General features: G+C 39.3%; 1 protein-coding gene across 9 annotated transcripts in view; it reads left to right on the top strand.

Annotated features, from left to right (window-relative positions):
• Window positions 1-13,090, top strand: part of LOC130922538 (mitogen-activated protein kinase kinase kinase kinase 3-like) — a 95,550-nt gene that overhangs the window by 52,037 nt on the left and 30,423 nt on the right. For all 9 annotated transcript variants that reach the window (XM_057847334.1, XM_057847338.1, XM_057847332.1 and 6 more), the window contains one exon: window positions 9,165-9,214. In XM_057847334.1, the coding sequence (XP_057703317.1) occupies window positions 9,165-9,214 (50 nt within the window). The remainder of the gene's footprint in view (window positions 1-9,164; window positions 9,215-13,090) is intronic.

The raw sequence follows: 13,090 nt of genomic DNA, 5'->3' as shown, positions 1-13,090 counted from the left end.
TCTTACATATATCAGAATTCCGATTATCGAATTAAGAAGTAAGACACAGTCAGCGCGGTCTTTGGGACGCAATGAGGAACGGACCGAGAGTAAATATCATGTTCAACTCATGCCGATTAAAAAAAAATAACAATCATACCTGACTGCGGCTAACAGCCACTACAAACAACGCCCAGTTGCTAGTTGCTACAAACATACGGCTACAGTAGATATAATATATGTAGAACTAGATGCAAATGACAGACGACGTCGATGTTAGAACATGTATTATTGAACAGAGATGCGAAATGACACTTTCCGGCGTAAGTAAACAGCCGCCATCGTAAAGCAGTAGCCCTCTCTAGGAGGCTCTGTTGTAGCGAACCTAATAAACTTTTTATCTAAAATACTCCTAAGTGGGCAGAATCTTGTCTTAAATCTATCTTTAAATGATGAAATAGTTTTAAAACTTTGACAAAAGTAGACAGAAGGGAATTTGTGGAATAACAGGAGCAATTTTAACAACTGTAACAGTTGATTCACAACATTAAATTAATTGAATGTAGTTTAAAGCTGCTGATACAAAATGGGGACTGGAGTTTTTTATTTACTATTATTTTTATATATTTGTTTACTGTTATATGTTAACTTGATACTGAAATAGTAGTTTAGTTTGGCCTAAGAGGATTTTTGAACAATTTTGGAACTAATGTACAAAGCATTAAAAAAAATATATATATATTTTTTTTTTTTTTAAAGGAGGGGGTAGCATTAATAATCGATTTATAATCGAATCGTAATCGAATCGTTAGGTGCCCAAAGATTCCCACCTCTAGTAATTGTTGCCAAAAGCTTACCATCACACAATGTCATTGTCATTGCCATTGTTTAGATATTGGAATTTACTACTTGTTCACATTTGATGTGGAAAAAAAATAGCACTAAATTATATTTTTGCACAGTAACATTAGATTTCTGTATACTTTAAAATTTTACATACATATTTGAATAGAATTATCGGCGTGACATTATCGGTTATCGGGTGGAAGGGGCAGGAAATTATCGGTTATTGATTTCGGTTGAAAAATGTATTATCGTCCATCACAAAAAAAAAACATGATCCAGGTGTTTAAGACGATGCTCACCATGGTTAATGCTAATGCTAACATAAACGCTAGGCTAACGCAATATTACATTTAGTGTGTGATGATCACTCAGCACAGAACTTTAAAGGCTAAAGCAACATGGCATATTTTTTCTAACCAGGATAAGAAAACAAATCTTATTTCAAAACAAACAAGTCTGGAGAGGACACCGGTGAGTGTGGGGGTGGGAGTGGCGGGGCGCAGCACATCACATAAATGACATGACCAAACACTGCTACAATGTAGGCTAACTACACATATGATAAGAAAATTCCACACATTGTGAACATGACAGAAACTATGGCGCATTTTCATCTCGTTCTCGTCCCATCGGACAAAAACTGACATTCGTCTCGTTATGTAAGTCTCCCAAGACACGTTTTGAGGTTGTTATCGTCTCATCATCGCCATGAAAAATTTGTTCGTTGACGAAATATTTTCGTTATCGTCATTGTTGTTGAAATGTTCATTGGAGGACTCCACAGAGGAAGCCACTGCCGTCAAAAAAACAAAACCGTTGTTGCTCATTTAATGTTCGCAGAAAGGCCCTCCACAGAAGTTTTGGCAAAATATTTTGTGGACTGATGAAACTAAAGTTGAATTGTTTGGGAGTAACACAGAAAGTCATGTGTGGAGGAAAAATGAAACAGCTCATCAACATCAACGCATCATCCCCACCGTGAAGCACGGTGGACGGAGCATCATGATTTGGGGCTGTTTTACTGCCTCAGGGCCTGGACAACTTGCAATCATTAATGGAAGAATGAATTCAAAAGTTTTGCAGGAAAACCCGAGGCCGTCTGTCAGACAGTTCAAGCTAAAAAGAGGATGGATGATGCAACAAAACAATGATCCAAAACACAGAAGTAAATCAATTTCAGAAGAACAAAGTACACGTTCTAGAGTGGCCAACTCAAAGTCCAGACTTGAACCCCATTGAGATGATGTGGCATGACCTAAAGACAGTGTTTCATGCCAGCCATCCCAGGAATCTTAACTGAACTACAGCAGTTTTGTCTAGAAGAATTGACCAAGATTAGTCTTGATCGATGTGCCAGACTGATCTGCAGCTACAGGAAGCGTCTGCTTGAAGTTATTGCCGCCAAAGGGGGGGGGCCAAAATATTAAATGCGATGGTTCACTTACTTATTATTCCCCCCTTCTGTCATTGTTTACGTACTATCCTCATTAAAATATATAAACCCATAAATGTTTGGGTGATTTTAGTTAAAGCAGAGTTTTTTTTCATCCGTGTGATTTTGACAAAGATCAGATCACATTTGGTGGAGATTTTATGCAGAAATGTGAGAAATTCTTAAAGGTTCAGATACTTTTTCATACCACTGTATATAATGGTAATGTTGACCAGATAGTTTCTGGTGCACACCAGATTGCTTAAATTTGTTTTTGTCTCTGTCAATGTCCCTTTAGGGGCTGTGTAAAAAACAACACTTTACTGCATTGTTAATTTTCTTACATTGACAGTAAGGTTTCCCTCAAAGATAAACCTGAGTGATTTGTGGGTGGACTGGGGAACAATGGGGAAGGCCTTGACTAACCTGTGTCTCAACTTGACTCGAATTGGCAATCTTTTGACTTGACATGACTCGTCTTTACAACCATGTGGCTCGGCTCGACTTGACTCTACATAACCTCGTGACTCCACTCGACTCGACTTGCCCACAACAAGTAACACTCGAGACTTACTTGTGACTCGTGCAATTGTCTTAAAAATGTGTCTTTGTACACTTCTGCTTTTGTACGGTGCTCTGTTTAACTTCTCACGTTCCGTAGATAGCGAAAACAAGTGCTTAGCTTGCACTTCTTTTGGTTTTTTGTTTGTTATATCCCTCTTCTTTATTTCCTGTCACTTTTCACTTTGAAGGTTATCTTTTCTCCTCCCGCCTTGACATATGGCTGCTTACACATTGTGGCTTTACTTCGTGGTTTTTGTTAGACAACCTCATCAAGTTCTGCTCAATCGATTAAATTCATTAGATTTGCAAAGTGGTACGAGTCCCATCACTGGACTAAAAGTTGCTGTTGTCCATTAGGGGTGGGAACCTCTGGTTAGCTCACGATACGATACGCTTTGCGATACAAGGCTTACAATAACAATCTCATGATATAGCGATACAACAATTCAGGTCAGGAAATCATTCTACGATATTCTACAATACAACTAATTAACAGAAAAATAAGCACTTTTCATCGTTTTGCTGTGAATAGGAACGAGTTTATCACGAATAGCAGCAAATGAATTGTTTTTCTACCTTCCCAGTTCAAGCGGATTGGACGTCTATGGTCGTCAGTGGAACCCAATGCCAGGCAATGAGTTAACTTTGGGGCTTTCCTGTTGATTTTGGAACATTTACAAGTCACTTCCGGTTGATTTTGGGTTTCTGAAAAGGAAGAATGTCCCCAAATGAATAGAAAGTGACTCAGAATCAACAAGAAATAACGTGTAAATGCCCTAAAATTGACAGGAAGTGACCTGTAAAAAAAAGGCCCGGTTTCAGTGCCATTGACGGCACTAGATGTCCAATCCAGTCAAAATGAATTGGATGTCTAGCAATGTCAGTGGCAGCCAGTGAGCTAACAGTGAGCTAACATAGACACTATTCTATTGGAAGCAATTTTGGTAGCAACCTATTGTTTTGTTTTGTTTTTTTTTTTACCTTTTTCAGACACCTTATTAAAATCTATCTATCTATCTATCTATTAAATAATGCTCAGTTTCTCCCCAAAAATGATTGCATTTATTTTCATTTATTTTGCTTGCAATGAAAAAACACAAAAGAGAATGGGGGGGGGGGCAGGGGGGGAATCGTGATCATTTTACACAAAACTCCAAAAATGGGCCGGGCAAAAGTATTGGCACCCTTTGAAAAATCATGTGATGCTTCTCTAATTTGTTTAATTAACAGCACCTGTTACTTACATGTGGCACAAAATAGGTGGTGGCAATAACTGAATCACACTTGCAACCAGTTATAATGGATTCAAGTTGACTCAACCTCTGTCCTATGTCCTTGCGTGTACCACATTGAGCATGGAAAAAAGAAAGAAGACCAAAGAACTGTCTGAGGACTTAAGAAGCAAAATTGTGAGGCAGCATGGGCTATAAAACCATCTCCAAAGGCAAGGCTATGCAAGGCAAATTTACTTATATAGCACAATTCATCACAAGGCAATTCAAAGTGCTTTACATCACATGAAGATCATAAAACTCACATTAAAATCAATAGGATGTAAAAACAAAGACAGTCGAAATAGGAAATAAAATTATACATAGACCAAAGACCTGAATGTTCCTGTGTCTACCGTGCGCAGTGTCATCAATATCTGTAAAGCCCACGGCACCGTGGGTAACCTCCCAAGATGTAGACGGAAAAGAAAAATTGATGAGAGATTTCAACGAAAGATTGTGGGGAAGGTGGATAAAGAACCTCTACTAACATCCACACAAGTTCCAGCTGTCCTGCAGTCTCAGGGTACAACAGTGTCAACCCGTACTATCCGTCGGCGTCTGAATGAAAAGGGACTTTATGGTAGGATACCCAGGAAGTCACAACTTCTGACCCACAGACATAAAAAAGTCAGGCTAGGGCAGGGGTCGCGTTAACCGAATATTTTCCGTCGTTGACCGATTTTTTTAAACGGTGACGGAAAAAACTGAAGTCCATCTGTCATTTTGACAGGTTGCAATTCACACCCCAGACCACAGGGTGGCGAGTGAGCATATTAATTAGCTATTGTCTCTCTTGATGCATGACGTCGTTGGCCTTACTCTGAAAAATGTCAAGGCAACTGAGTGTCCGAAGTTTCTTCAAAAAGCCCCAAACCGACGATGGTTTTGATAAAAGAGGTGAAAAAAGAGGGACTGCACAAGCGGGCACGCAATTCAAGTCCATGCACACCAGGAGGAAAGTGAGAGACTGCGTTCAGGCCACAGCAGGTGAACTGTTAATTTCATTGTTGCATATGTAGCCTAGCTACTGGGGCCACAGTCAGCTGTTTTTGTCAGTGCGGAGAAAAAGTTACATATTCATCTGCTTGATGTGTGATGGCACGGTGTGGATTCTCTGTTAAGCTTGTTCGGACAGAATATTAATTTAAAATGAATGAAAACTAAATACTATTGAATATTTTGAAGCGGTATGCAATGAAGAGTCTTGTTAGCTGGAATTGCTGTGTCCAGCCGCTGTGGCTCTGCTGCTCTCTGTGAACTCTCTATTCAAGCCGCAACGCGCGCGGCTCTTAAGTGTCTGTCATGTGACTGTGTCGTGGCCGGTAACGCGCTCGGCCAAATGGACACACAAGTACGGAAGGTGAATTATGCCAAACAAAGGGTCACCACGATGTCATTATCATCATTTTAAAAAATTAATTTACGGGTAAAAATAGATTATGACCGGATTTTTATGACCCTGTCAGTCAAAATGACAGACAACGAAAAAGTCTAGCGCAACCTCTGGGCTAGAGTTTGCCAAAACGTACCTTAGAACAGGGGTTTTCAACCCAGTCCTCAAGGCACACTGTGGGTCCTGGTTTTTGTTCCAGCCGATCCAGCAGAGACAGTTGAACCAATGAGGCTTCTGCTAAAACAAGCCACACCTGACTGCAATCAACTGATTGCACTTGTAAAACACCAGATTGGGGAAAAAGTGTTGTCATCTTGTTTGGTAAGAATGAAATCCTGCACCCACAGTGTGCCTTAGTGGAATAGGTTGGGAACCCCTGCCTTAGAAAGCCAAAAACGTTTTGGAAGAATGTTCTCTGATCAAATGAGACCAAAGTATAGCTTTTTGGAAAAGGCATCAACATAGTTTTTACAGGATTAAAACGAGGCTTTCAAAGAAAAGAACACGGTCCGCACAGTCAAACAGGGGGAGGTTCTCTGATGTTTTGGGGTTGCTTTGCTGCCTCTTGCACTGGACTTCTTGACCGTGTGCATGGCATTGAAGACAACCAACAAATTTTGCAGCATAATGAAGGGCCCAGTGTAAGAAAGCTGGGTCTCCCTCAGAGGTCATGGGTCTTCCAGCAGAACAATGAGCCAAAACACACTTAAAAAAGCACTAGAAAATGGTTTGAGAGAAAGCACGGAGACTTCTAAAGTGGCCAGCAATTAGTCCAGACCTGACTCCTATAGAACACCTGTGGAGAGATCAGAAAATGGCACCCTTCAAATCTCAGAGAACTGGAGCAGAATGGTCTAAAATTCCAGCAGAGCATTGTAAGAAACTCATTGATGGATACAGGAAGCATTTGATTGCAGTTATTTGGTCTAAAGGTTGTGCTACCGAGTATTAGGCTGAGGGTGCCAAAACTTTTGTCCAGCCCATTTTTGGAGTTTTCTGTAAAGTGATAATGATTTTTTTTTTCATTGTCTATTGTGTTTTTTTATTGCAAGCAAAATAAATGAAGATATTACTACCAAAGCATTTGCAACAACATTGCAATTATTTTGAAATTGAGCATTATCTGACAGAATTGCAGGGGTGCCAATACTTTTGGCCAGCAGTGTAATTCATTGCCTGCATTGACAATGATCGTTAAACCGGGACAAGCTTTAAATGCTCAAGCTTCACACGCCACTCCCAGTCAAAATGGATTGGACGTCTAGCGCTGTCAATGGCGCTGAAAGGTGAGCATTTACTTCCAGTTGGGTTCATGTTGGTGGCACTCAGAGAACCAAATGTTCTTTAGATGCTACAAATGTTCGAGAACAACTGTTGCAGAGGTCAAATGAAAGGTCCTGCACGGAGAATTCGCACCAGAACGCTAAACGGTTTAGCGGCTAGAGTGGCGCCAAAAGGGCCGCCACGGTCGTCATGGCGACCACATAAGGGAGGGAACAAGACAATGATGAGAGCAGACATCTTATAATTACGTTTGTTTTTCTGTCACTATGCATAACATGTGATTAGTGGATGTCAGAGGAAATGCCTTCCGACATGGACGCCATCGACGAGGATGTTAGCCACAAGTTGAAATGTCGAGGCGAAACCGCAATGATTTTAGGATAACACAGTTGTTTTTTTGCGTCCTTGTGGCGCTGAAGTAATGGGAGATAGCAGATTAAATCGTAGAAGCAGTTGATGTTGATGGGCTAACGGTTAGCCGCTAACGTTTGGGAGTGGTGACGCCAGTTTAGCCAAATGTTGTTAACAAGTGAGGTCACACGAGGGTTTTGCAATTGACCACTAAATGTCAGTAGTTAGCCTTCACAATGTTCTGTTTTAAGTCTTTGGCATGGGGTCTTGATGATTTAAGAAGTATTTTTAGTTTAAATGTAGCATGTTAGATGCACGATACATGAATTGTACGGTGATGTTACCCTTCAAAAATGATAGCCAAGGGGCTAATGGTAAACGTTTTTGGTTTTGAGTAGTTTTTGGAAGTATTATGGCAAGATATGCTAAATTTACCGGTTGGCATTTTTTGGGTAGATGGGATTTATTTTGGCACATGGCATTTTTTTTGGTGTATGGCAAAATAGCTTTTGCCATATTGCAGTTTTTTGGCATATGGCAAAATGGCTTTTGGCATGTGAGTTTTTTTGCAATATGCAAAATGGCTTTTGGCATATTTTTGGGTCATATGGCTAAATGGCTTGTGGTATATGGCTGTTTTTAAGGCATACGACATTTTATGCAAACCATACACGTACATGCCATTGACCCCCATGCACTTCCAAATTTTCCATTCATTTTCAATGGTAAGTGTATGGTCAAAAATCACAACCACACGTTATTCTGCCATTGAAAATGAAAGGGAAATTTGGACCTGCATGGCAGTCAATGGCACGAAGGTGCCTGGCCTGAACAAATGCCATATGGCAAAAGCCATTTTGCCATATGCCCAAAAAAAACTCATACGCCAAAAGTCATTTTGCCATATGGCCAAAAAAACTCATATGCCAAAAGCCATTTTGCCATATGCCCAAAAAACTCATATGCCAAAAGCCATTATGCCCAAAAAACTGCTATATGCCAAAAAATGCCATATACCAAAAAAATGCCATATGCCAAAAAATGCCATTTGCCAAAAAATGCCATATGCCAAAAGCTATTTTTCCATATGCCAAAATAAATGCCATATGCCAAAAAAACTCATATGCTAAAAGCAATGCCAAAAGCCATTTTGCCATACGCACCAAAAACTGCTACATGCCAAAAGGAATTTTGCTACATGCTAAAAAAAACTGCAATATACCACAAGACATTTTCCCATGTGCCCCAAAAAATGCCATATGCCAAAAGCCATTTTGCCATATGCAAAAAAAACTGCTACGCGCCAAAAGCCACTTTGCCATATACCAAAAAAATGCCATATGCCAAAAGCTATTTTGTCATTTTGCCATATGCCAAAATTTGCCATGTGCCCCAAAAAATGCCAAAAGCCATTTTGCCATATGCCAAAAAAACTGCTACACGCCAAAAGCCACTTTGCCATATACAAAAAAAAATGCCATATGCCAAAAGCCATTTTGCCATATGCCAAAAGTCATTTTGCCATATGCCAAAACTCATTTTGCCATATGCCAAATACCACTTTTCGTTCTAGGCCGTACTGCATTTTAATCGGTTCAAGTCTTACTTTTTACCTTATTTTTTGGTAGGCAGAGGTGACTGTTATCTCATTGGCTCTCATCAATGGCAATCGAACTGCGACTGAACGTCTATTGCCGTCAATGACACTGAAAAATGATCCCTCACTGCCAGCCCTAACCAGTCAAAATTTGACAGCCACTTGAAAATATAAAAGTTTTCTTTGGTATCCACATTTGATTTTGTTATTATTTATTTTTTTGTGGTAAGCTTTGTTTGAGCCGCGCTTGTAAGGCCACAATGTGAGCACAGCACAAGACGAATATGCCCGGTGCTGAAACATTTCATGAAATTGGACATCCCTGTTGTCTCTTGGCAACAGGGCTTATTAGTCACTATTTCTTTGTGAGTTCTAATGCAAATTTAGGTCATTTAGATAGAACATCCCAATAGTGAAGCAAATGTCTTTTTTTTTTTTTCGTAGGATTTGCAGTTGGATTACAGCCACGATTCGAGTCTGCTTGGAGGAAACAAGTAAGTCGTTACAGACTATTCACTAGAGTTGTCCGATATTATCAGGTAGCCGAATGGTTGAGGTTTTTAAAAATGAGTCTCAATGTAAGATTGCAGCACCAAATGAAGAGCACATCATTTTAAGGCCCGACTACCTTTTAACACCTTCACCAATGGGAGTGTCGTAGTAGTGGCTGGGGGCGGTAGTAGTACATAAATTTTGGACTACAAGGCGCACCTGACGATAAGCCGCACCCACCAAATTTGATACAAAAACGGCATTTGTTCACAGATAAGCCGCACTGGACTATAAGCCGCAGCACTCATCACTGTATTATGGAATATTTCCACCAAAAGATAGTAAGAGGTAACATTTTGTTTGACAGCGGCACCGTAAGACTGTCATAAGTCCAAATGAACCACCATGAAGCTTTGAACCAATGGGCTGAAAAGCTTCATTGCTTCGAGAAGCTTAATTTGCCCATCACTGCTCCACCTGCTGTCAACACTGTTGTCGTCCAACATGCCTCCTAGCATGATGTAAATAACAATCAAAATTCATGTTCTATGCAAATGATTTCTTCAGTTACTGTTTCAGTTGTTTCATTTATTGCTAGATATGGTATTTGGTAACTCTTTATTTGAAAGTGGTGCCATAAAACTGTCATTAGACAATCATAATTATGACATGACACTGTTCTGACAAATAATGAATGCTTATACCAGATGTCATTTAGTCTTATCCGGCAAATTATCTCACTTTTGAATGGATGTAAAAGATCCGAGCTGAACATAAATGAAGATAGTGACATAGTTTGCCGGATGGCACCTAATGACATCTGTCATAAGCATTCAGTAATGCTTGATTGTGTCATGTCATAATTATGACGTTCATAAGATTTATAAGACATATTTGGGAACATTTTATTTCGCAGTCGTGCCATAAGACTATCATAATAATGACATGACACTGCCATGAGCATTAATAAATCCTTATGACAGATGTAATTTTGTGTCATCGGCAAATTATCTCACTTTTGAATAGATTTAAAAGATCCGAACTGGACATAAATGGAGTTAGTGACATAGTTTGCTGGATGACAATGACATCTTTCATAAGCATACATTAAAGCCCTTGATAGTGTTATAATTATGACGGTCTTATGACGCCGCTCTCAAATAAAGTGTTACCTATTAACCCAAATAAATTAACAAATAAGCCACGCTGGACTATAAGCTGCAGGATACTGAGGGAGGTAAAAAAGTAGCGGCTTATAGTCCGGAATTTACGGTAGTTTTTTCTAATTCAATTTGTTAACCACCTGACTTGGTTTCAGTCAGTGTTGTTTTTGGCAGCCCTTTTAATTTTCGTCTTAGTCTTTTGGACGAAAATACTTTTTAGTCTTAATCATATTTTATTTATTTCAAAATGTGTTCGTCTTCATTTTGAATCCTACGGCTTATTGTCCAATGTAGCTTGATTGTTGATTCGTTTGTGTTAATAGGTAACACTTGATTTGACACGGCGTGTCATAAGACCGTCATAATTATAACATGACATTATCATGGGCATTAATGAATGCATATGACAGATGTCATTAAGTGTCATCCGGCAAATTATGTCACTAACTCCATTTATGTCCTGCTTGCATCTTTTACATCCATTCAAAAGTGAGATCATTTGCCGGATAACACAAAATGACATCTGTCATAAGCATTCATTAATGCTCATGGCAGTTTCATCTCTTAATTATGATGGTCTTATGACAGTCTTATGATGTCGCTGTCAAATAGTTACCAGATTCCATAACTAGCAATTAATGAAACAAATGGTACAGTAACTGAAGACATAATTGGCACTAAACATGAATTTTGATTGTTATTTTACATCTGTAGCGCTGTAATGCATGCTAGGAGGCATGTTTGATGAAAACAGTGTTGACAGCAGGTGGCAGTAGAGGTTGACTGTCTTTCCCAAGGGAGCAGTGATGGCCAAATGAAGCTTCTTGAAGCAATAAAGCTTTGCAGTTAATTGGTTTAAAGCTTCATGGGGGTTCATTTGGTCTTATGACAGTCTTATGCTGCCGCTGTCAAATAAAGTGTTACCGATTAATATCTTTTAGCGTAAATATCCCAAAATACAGTGAGGACAGCTGTGGCTTATAGTCTGGTGCAGTTTATGTATGAAGAAATGTTTTCGTGTCAAATTTGGTGGGGAGCGGCCTATAGTCAGGTGCGCCTTATATTGCGAACATAACGTTAGTTGAGAACTCTAAAAATGTTTTCGTCCGTAAACTTCAAAAGTTTAAGTCCATGGATAAATAAAAGTTTTCCAACAATTTCAAATTGCCAGGGGTCTAGATATTAATAGCTAGAGGTGGGAATCTTTGGGCACCTAACGATTCGATTACGATTCAGAGGCTACTATTCGATTGCAAATCGATTATTGATGACCCCACCCCGCTATTAGCTGCTTTTAATGTTTTGTACATTAGTTACAAAAACTGTAAAAAAAATAAATAAATAAAATAAAAAAATTTAAAAAGCCTCGCAGGCTTAAATAAACGACTATTTCAGTATCAAGTTAACAGTTAAAAACAATAAATAATATACTAAAATCCCCATTCTGTATCAGCAGCTTTAAACTACATTCAATTAATTTAATGTTGTGAATCAACCGTTAAAGTTGTTAAAATTGCTCCCGTTATTCCATAATTTCTCTTCTGTCTACTTTCGACATGTGAAAGTTCTAAAACTATTTTAAAGATAGATTCAAGTCAATATTTTGTCGATTTAGGAGTATTTTAGATAAAAAGTTAATTAGGTTCGCTTGGAAGGTTCTCTACAACAGCCTTGCAGGGAAGTGTACTGCTTTAAGATGGCGGCCGTTTACAAACGCCCGCATCTAGCTTTCTGTACATGTGCTGCGAACGCCACCGAGTCTGTTATTTTGCATCTAGTCCCAAATAAATATGATATCTACCTCACTATTATGTGGACGTAGTTTGTAGCAGCTGTCGGCAGCAGTCAGGTATGTTGTTGTTTTTTTATCTCGCGGCATTAGTTGAGCTAGAGCCGTGAATTGAGCATTGTCATTACCCAAGGGGCCGGGTAATGACAAGCATGATGTTTAGCTACTCTCGCTCCGTTCCTCATTGCGTCCCGAAGACCGCGCGGCGCGCTGAGTGTGTTTTACCTCCGCTTTACTTGACGTATTTCAATAATCGGAATTGAGATGTTTGTGAATCGTTCTCAAATCATCCACGGCTGAATCGCGAATAATCTAAGAATCGGAAATTTCGCACACCTCCATTAATGGCTATATTTTGAGTTATTTTGAGGGGAAAATCAAAGTCAAAGTTTCATTTTGTCAGTGTTGTCCCATTAAAAGATATTCTTAAAAATCTGCAGAAATGCGAGGGGTGTACTCACTTTTGTGATACACTGTATATGTAATTGCCATTTGTAATCGTACCAGCAGTATTTATTAAAGATTTCGTGTCGGTTTTCGGGCTGTGGACCGAATGAATTGAATTCTAATGTATTCTTATGGGATAATCCTGCTCGACGTGCGACTATTTCGATTTACAAACAAGGTCATGGAACGAATGGCGTACCACAAGCAACACGTCACTTCCGTTCATTAATATTCATGACATTAGCAACTGTTGCTAAGTAGGGACAAGCCACCGGTTGTCCCTAATAGGAAATGAATGGAAATCGTTTATGAGGGAGATGTTTTCAGAGCTAAACCTACCAATTCTCTCCGAAAATGATGAGCCTGGCGCCAAATTCACTGGCAAAGATGTGGAAGAACATAAAAATGTTCAGTTAAAGAGATGGCTTGAGTGTCGAAGGCTGAAAAAGACGAAAAAAAAAACGAGCCGATCTAAGCAT

The sequence above is a fragment of the Corythoichthys intestinalis genome, chromosome 10 (genome assembly GCF_030265065.1).
Source record: "Corythoichthys intestinalis isolate RoL2023-P3 chromosome 10, ASM3026506v1, whole genome shotgun sequence".
Lineage (NCBI taxonomy): Eukaryota > Metazoa > Chordata > Actinopteri > Syngnathiformes > Syngnathidae > Corythoichthys > Corythoichthys intestinalis.
This window is presented reverse-complemented; position numbering and strand designations above follow the sequence as displayed.